The following is an 8,364-nucleotide window of genomic DNA, read 5'->3' as shown; positions in this document are numbered from 1 at the left end:
CTTCCAAGGTTAAAAGGTTCAATTGGTAACATAAACTCTTAACTTTCTGTTTTTAAACTAATGTTGGTATTGTTTAACGATCAGTGGCGTACCTACCCTTGGTCCAGGTAGGTCACGTGACCTAGCAAAAATTTTTTTAAAAAAAATAAATAAAAAAAAATAAAAAAATACAAAAAAACGGACAGTTAGTACTGGAAGGGAAAAGAAACAAAACAAAACCATATTCAAAATCACGCACTCTCATCCTCTCAAATCTCAATCTCTCTCTTCGCTCTTCGCCGCAGCACCGCCAGTCGCCGGAGTCGCCGCCGCACCGCCTCGCCGGCAGCAAACACACACACTCGGACTCGGCGTTCTTCGACTCTTATTGCTGCCAAGTAACTAAGTAAGTTTGTTTTTAAGTTTTTAAATTTGTAAATTATACCCAAATTGTTGAATTGTTGGGTTGATTACTTGAATTTGTGATTAATTGAGTTGATTATGTAATTTAATCTAGTTAATTAGTGTGTGTTCTATTGTTTTTTGAAATTGTTGATAATTTATCAATTTAGGGAGTTAGGGTTTCTGATTTTTTAGGAATTGAATTGCTGCCTTTTTTTTTTTTTTTTTGGAATTGAAATTGTCTCCTGTAAATTGATAATTTGATATTATAAATTGTTTCCTGTAAATTGATATTATAAATTGACAGTAAAATTGATTAATTGATGATTTCATATTAGAACTTAGGGTTTCTGTTTTTTTTTTTTTTTTTTTTTTGGGAATTGATTAGTTTGGATAATTGCATATGTGGATTTTAAATTGAAGCATTTGTGGTTTTCTTAATCTAATCGTTAATATAACTTAATTTTCAGAATGAAAAGGAAAAAAATGTGTGATATGACAAGTTTCTTTGGTCCGAAAAATGCATTCTGTTTTCTTAATCTAATTATTAATATAACTTAATATTAGCTTTTTTTTTATATTCTTGCATTAATTATTGATTAGTAGTCGGTCGTGACCTAGCACCCGAAAAATCCTGGATCCGCCACTGTTAACGATTAGATAACATTTGAGTAACATGTGATGCTGTGTATTAGAATTTGAATGTTCAGATATTGCCGATACATTGTTGAATTAAATTCGCTGTGTTAATTAAAAATATTAAAATCATGTAAAATCATCTCCAAATCTTCCCAGTGTAGTGCCCTTATGTATGTCCAGGTAATTTAGATGTCGGGATTCACAAATTCAATCAAGTGTTTCGAGATTTAGATGATTTGGGTGGAAATGCACAATATATCTAGCACCGTTTTCATGTTTATTTGTGCTTTGAAGTTAATGGCTACTAATAGTTGGGTTGTATTATTGTTATCCGAAGTTCTATTCTAATAAACTCGAATTTGTTTAACTTTATGCCCTTGTTATTGAATAATAGTGTTTTGGGCTTGCTTTTCAGAAGGGAACACTACTTTTGGTATGCTAATGAGAAGTTATTTAGTTTTTATTGAAGGGAATTACTAGATGTTGTGTTACTTGGTCAATGTGTCCCCAAGTTAACAGAGTTCTGATCAAGTTAACAGGGATTTATCAATTGGGAACATTTTTTGTTGTATGATAATGAGAAGTGCTCACTTTTGGGAACAATGTGTCTGCTCCATTAATATGTGAATATGAAATAGAAGTTATAATTAGGATATCCAAGTGAAATTCGATTGATCTTATTTTTATACAACATAATGACATATAGATCCGTAGATTGTTACGTGTTTGACCCCTTTGGTGAAGGCGCACAGGCACTACAATCCTTATAAACTCTCCTTAATAAGCCCAACACTTAAAACCCCTCTAATGTACCTGTTACCTGAGTAGTATGTTATGACTTACGAGTGCAGACGCTTAATCCAATTTCAAACACATATACTAGAGCATAAAATGTCTTTCGAATTTTGGGGTTCGCTTGAACTGAATTTGTTACTTCTGAATATAGATTATACTGTCATAATGTTTATTCTTTATGTGATGTCCAGAAAGAGGGTCAAATGAATCCTATTTGGTTTCAGCTCATGGTTGACGAATCCCGACGCCATCGACTGGTGAGTTAGTTCCAGAATCAGTCATTTATTTTCCAAAAATAAACTATTTTCATGTTAATCTAATCTATACAGTATATTCATCAACTAATATTGAACAGATTCTTCCTACAAGGATCAGTGAGCATATTCACATGGCATCTGGGAGTTTTTTCATTGCTAAAGGACACCAACGCCACCGTGGTCAAATTTTCCGAATAAGAATAAATTTGGTAAAAATGGGAAAACAAAATAAGCTTGTAATTGAGGATGGATGGACAGAATTCATACGTCTAAATGATATACAATTAGGAGATGTCGTTGAGATGTACTATTTTCGGGATTGTCATTTCAGGGCAAAAGTAATACGAGATGGTTGGGTGGTAGAGGACGGTGATGATTGTGTTGATGATAACTTTAAAATTCCTGTTGATAATGAATCACGTACGTTCAACACTCGATTCACAGAGGAGTACATAAACAAGGGGATGGTGGTTAGAGTATGAAGCCTTGTTGTTATATATATATATATATATATATATATATATATATATATATATATATATATATATATATATATATATATATATATATATATATATATATATATATATATATATATAGTTTCATGTCAAATGTATTCTCTCCCAAAACCCTGTTACATACTAATGTCAATTCGTTGACTCTTAATGGCAGTACGTTCCAATTGCGTTTGCAAGGGAGAACCTGAGTGGCTACCCAAAGTCAGCTGTTGTGGAATTCGTAGTTGCTAAAAAAAACAACTCCTATCGTGCATCGATGCAGATTAAGTATGATGTGTGCAAAAACGTAGTGGAATGTATGATAAATGAAGGTGTTAAGTCCATGATATCAAAAGAAGGATTTGGGGTTGGCCAAGAATTGACAGTGGAGTATTTTGGTGATGTGAAACCTCCAATATTCTACATCCCCGAATGAATTTGATTGATTCTGGTAATCTAATTTCCTTAAATCTAAATAGTACACATTTGACATTAGTACTCATAAGTCATAAGTGAAAACCCCACAGTGTTTGTTTCTGCGTTTACAAAACTAGTAATTAGTGTTGTAGATTACTACATTTGGTTGATAATATGACTTAAAGATTGAAAATCTAACTTAATGATGTTTTTCTTTGGGAAACGTCAAATATATTCCCAATTAAACTTGTGTATGGCCTTCTAATTATAATGGGCTGTAGTTTGTAATGAACCTTGTGCATTTGTTATGGGTTGTAGATTTGCATTGTGTTTATTTTTGTAATGGAGTTATGTTATAGTAATCTGCCTTAACGTGAAAACGTTATAAATAAGCAAATGTGGACTGTCCTGTAAACATAATAGGCCTGTAAGGATGTCATTGGGCTAAGTACTATATGAACCAAATGGAGTGAAAAGTGTTTGCATTGTATTTGATTCTGGGTTCTCAAATAATATATCTGGTAAGGGTCGTTTATCGGATTGGGCTGGGAGGCCCAAACTGAAACAGTACAAAACCATTCAGTAATACAAAAAATGGTTACAAAACCATTTATTAATACAGATGGTAACAAATCCATTTATTAATACAACTAAGGATTTAATTTTGAAAAATGTTTGGTAATTATTATGTGTAACAAGTGATCGTATTAAATTTGGCTAAGAAATTAATCCAATTAGAATTTGCGAAACTTATATAACCATTTATATTGGTTACATTAATATATATTTTTTTTATTGTTTTTTAATTTGGGATTTTTTTTAATTTTATTTTATTTTTTTAACATAATATTTTAGATTTTTGGTAACAGCACTAATTAAACCATTTTTTGTTTTTGGACAAACCCAATATATAAAATTTTTAAAAATCAAATAAAGAAAAAACCTGAATAATAATCCATATAATTCATACAAAGCAATAAGTCACAATAACAACGTTATCACTTCTTAAAGTTCCTAAAAATTTATGTTTTAGGGAATAAGGCAGATACTAATGTCAAAGGGGCACACAAATAATACAATTGTGTACGTGGGCAGCTTTAGAAGGTAGTCGATACTTCGGAAGAATTTTGGGGTAGGCTGTCACCTTTGGGAACATAATCCAAGTGATTAGGCAGAACATTATCTCGCATCTCTCCACGAACCTATCAACACATGGAAAACCATATTAATAAACAATCTTAGCCTAATGAGAGTAGTAACATAGCCAGCTTTAGTTATAAGAGGAAACGACATACATGAATTTTCCTTAGGCAATTCATTGGCGTATCATGGGCTTGATCAACCATATTAGCTACGACTTTTTTGGGCTGTGATACATATAAACTCCACAATTAATAGTATGTTACAAATCAAGTGACTTATTTTTAACGTATTTCTGCTAAACAAAAAGATTTAACTTCTACACAAACAAATTTATAAACATAAAAAAAAAAAATAAAGGTTTACCTTCTTTTTGGGAGGTACTTTGTACCCAATTTCAGCAAGGGTTTTGTACCTAACAGCTTTGGGCCTTCCTCGACCTCTCTTCTTGGGAATGGGGTCTTTCAGCACTACTCCAATGTCAGGCGGCCCACCGCAGGTTTGCTCACTTGGTGGTTCATAAGGTGCTTCATCATTTGTCGAAGGTTGGGGAGGAGACATCGAAGGTGGCTTCTGAACTGATGATGATGTTCCCCTTTTATCTGCACTAGGTATAACCGTAGTAGCGCCATCTCCAGGATAACTCATTGCAACTGTTTGTTCTAGCTTCCTGGTCATACACTTGGTCACTTCAGACTTTAATCTACCAAGTGATGCTAACACCATCTCCATAGTCTCATCGTTAACCATGGCCGCCTCATCACATATTCCTTCAAACACATTCATAAGCCTATTGTAACTAATAACTTCAGCAGACTTACTTGGATCATGGTAGGAAACCTTCACCCTAGTGTGCTTACGCATTATGTCTTTGCGCCATCTGTTAACAATGTACTTGTTTGGCACCTCCTTCACAAAATTTATATCAAGGATCCTTATAATGTGCTTACACATGATACCATGTGTTTCAAATTTACGGCAGTCACATAAAATCTCCTTAGTGTCCGTGTTGAAGTTTGCACAATAGAACCGCCGTCGATCTGTTAACACTTCCTCGCTTGACCCTTCAGGGACAATCCACACACGGTCCTCAATTACATATTGAATCTCATTCTCAGACACCCTAATTTCATCACGAGGATAGCAGTACATCATCCTACAACATTCGGTTTGAACCTCTTGAAACTTTGTGTCAGTGTAGAGCTTTTGAAAAACCTTCTCCACGTTGAAACCAGTAACCAGTCTTCGAAGGTACTTAGAGCATTTTGCGTCTGCGTTCGTCTCATCTTTAACCCGCTTTGTCATAGCTCTAGAGTACTTTTGTGGGAATTCGAATAGTTTTGTCCGACGATTAACAAAACCATAAAAAAAGTTGTTGATACTCTCCACTCTTTGTGTTGTCTTCATTCCAGCCCAAAAATATTCCTTCATAAATGCAGGCACCCACATATGGCGTTCCTTAAAAAGCACAGTCAGCCATTCATTACCGTGCAATTCATACTCTTTTACAAATGATAGCCACCTGCTTTCAAACTCTTTCACTGTAAAACTTTCGTACACAGTGGCCTTAAGCACGTTTTTGAACTCCTTATACCTGAAAAAAGCAGAGCAATTTTATTAAGTAAAACCAACAATGATGGACACGTATATCTTTTTTTAATAATAATATTGTTCTACAAACGTAGTGCAACACATATTCAAATCATTTTATATTTTTTTTAACGAGATAAGAATGTTATAATGCACTATGATTATAACTCTATGTAATACTAATCTACTTGTTGCCCATTGAGACGCATATTGTTACACCGTATACCTTTTACATTTACCCAGCTTCTCTGGAATTTTTTTCATTATGTGCCAAACGCACCAACGATGCCTTGTTAGTGGCATAATTTCCTCTAGTGGCTTCCTCATTGCAGCCGCTTGATCTGTTAGAATTGCTGCCGGTGCACGATTATTCATGCATTCTAACCATTGTTTAAAAATTCAGTGGTATGTATCGCAATCCTCGCGGGAAACCAGCGCACATCCCAACAGAATTGATTGTCCATGATGGTTAACACCTACAAAATTGACAAATGGTAAATCATACTCATTAGTCAAATATGTAGCATCAAAGCACACAACATCTCCAAACTCTTCGTAAGCAACACGACTCCTAGCATCAACCCATAATACATCTTTCAATCGTCCTTCATCATCCAACCTCTGTGAGTGGTAAAAATTTTGACTCCCATCTTGCATTTTGGCAAAATAAACCATCATCGCCGTTGAGTCACCACCGACCATTTGTAACCTCCATTCCTTGTACACCTCGTGTTGAAGGTCTTTTACAGTAAATGCAATGTTCTCGGGTCCACCACTGTCATTAACCATACAACTATGAATTTGGGATACTGGCACACCCTCCTCAAAATAATTTAAAAGCTGCCTCCTAACCCTGGATGTATAATTCTTCATCCGATACTCCTTAACTAGCTTTGCCTTTCCTGGTGAAGTTAAGTGGGTATGTTCCAAATGGACTTTCTTTAAAGTCCACACACCATCCTTATCGAGACTTCCATATATCATAGCTTGGCAACCACATTCTTTAGACCGTCGTTTTCTACGACTAAGTTCATCCTCACAAACTACACCATCAACAACTCCACCAGACCCAAATGGATCCATTGATTTTGCCCTCTTCTTAGCCTCCCTCTTAGCCCTCATGTCTGGTCCCCCCCAACACTCACACCTCCAAGTTGTTGCTGTCCGATCTCTTTTCGGACCCTTAGAATATACCCCTTGCACTCTACAAACCCCAAAACCTTTTTGTTCGGCATATTCTTTGTAATATGCTTCCACATCTTTCCAATTGTTGAACACCATTCCAATTTTAGGAGCTTCGACATATGTGTGTACACTAACATGATTACTAGCCACCGTGGTTTCAACCGTCTCCCTGTTTTGATGGGGGACCTGTTGGTTACATAAGTTGGACTAGGTGATTCAGGATATCTAGGTGGACTGAGTTCCCTCTCCACATAAGGTACAATTTCATCTCCGACTTCACAACATTGGTGTCCATCATCTTCCATACACGAATCCCCTATGCATCTGCACCTAACCCCACTCCCCTTATCTTGCAAACCATCCACAAGTCCAACAACAGCAGGCGACACATTACAGTTCTCCATGTCTAGTTTAGACGTCTTCCAATTTCTAAAACAAGCAAACACATTCTAGTTAGAGTGTCAATAAACATTACTTTCGAATGGCCAGTTAATCTAAATAGTTTAATCTTAAAAACTTTCATATTGTATCAAATATCTCTAACCTAAATCAAGATCATTAATCCACTCTTTCAACGACTACTTTAATATACACTAAAACATATAAGAATATAATACCCAATCATCTATACTTACACAAATAACAATAATCCTACTATGTGATTTGAAGATATCAATACTCCCACTTAGTAACACTTCACACAAACCCATACGTACAAACAATTATAAAATTATTAAACCATTTATATTAACCTTGCGACATCCTTAATACCACACGATCAAATCTAAAATCAATTCCCTATTAAGCTCTATATACACGCCATCCTTACGAATATCCACCAAATAACCAATGCTCCAAATTACTAATAATTGCATTACATTAACGATTTTATTACAATACTAATCATACATCCTTTAAATTACGTACTCCTTATTAAAACTTCCAAATAAGTACACAACTATTATATATCAATGCAGATTCGTAAAAAATCTCTAACACACGCCAATTTTTAAACAATTTCAATTCCTTTTAACACAAGGAACATAATATAAGTCCAGTAGTAGAGTTTAAAATAATTTATACATAAATATTCATTAATATATACAAAATTCGATTACAGTAATTACATATGAACAAGCAAATTTACATTAATCTAATTACAATCAAACTTTGAACTTACTCTATACCAAAATCACTCGCATCAAATTCGATACCAAAATCACTCGCATCAACCTCCTGATTCCGAACTCACTTGCTATAACAATGGATATAATGGTAGGTGGTGTTTTTGAATCAAGCACATCAAAACAACAGCAAGCACCATTAGTGGATATATACAAGACAAATCCTTTCGAATTCAAAAAGGGCCATTTTCATCATAAGTGGATATAAATAGGACAAATCATTCACAAAGTAGCATGTATTATTTGTGGTGAAGATGCCTATACATTTTGCACAATGAC

At 34.7% G+C, this 8,364-nt stretch overlaps 2 protein-coding genes across 2 annotated transcripts; both read right to left on the bottom strand.

Annotated features, from left to right (window-relative positions):
• Positions 1-4,083: 4,083 nt before the first annotated feature.
• Positions 4,084-6,091, bottom strand: LOC145557876 (protein FAR1-RELATED SEQUENCE 6-like). Its single transcript, XM_081619055.1, has 4 exons — positions 5,943-6,091; positions 4,493-5,720; positions 4,282-4,353; positions 4,084-4,188 (listed from the first exon to the last, which is right to left on the bottom strand). The coding sequence occupies exons 1-4, from the start codon at positions 6,089-6,091 to the stop codon at positions 4,084-4,086; spliced, it is 1,554 nt and encodes a 517-aa protein (XP_081475181.1).
• A 24-nt stretch (positions 6,092-6,115) lies between these two features.
• On the bottom strand, positions 6,116-6,838 carry LOC145557875 (protein FAR1-RELATED SEQUENCE 8-like). The gene has a single exon (XM_081619053.1). It carries the CDS (start codon positions 6,836-6,838, stop codon positions 6,116-6,118), a length of 723 nt encoding a protein of 240 aa, XP_081475179.1.
• Between the last annotated feature and the right edge of the window lie 1,526 nt (positions 6,839-8,364).

The sequence above is a fragment of the Chenopodium album genome, chromosome 9 (assembly GCF_948465745.1).
Source record: "Chenopodium album chromosome 9, dcCheAlbu1.1, whole genome shotgun sequence".
NCBI lineage: Eukaryota > Viridiplantae > Streptophyta > Magnoliopsida > Caryophyllales > Amaranthaceae > Chenopodium > Chenopodium album.
The sequence above is the reverse complement of the archived record's forward strand: the minus strand, read 5'-3'. Positions and strand labels throughout refer to the sequence as shown.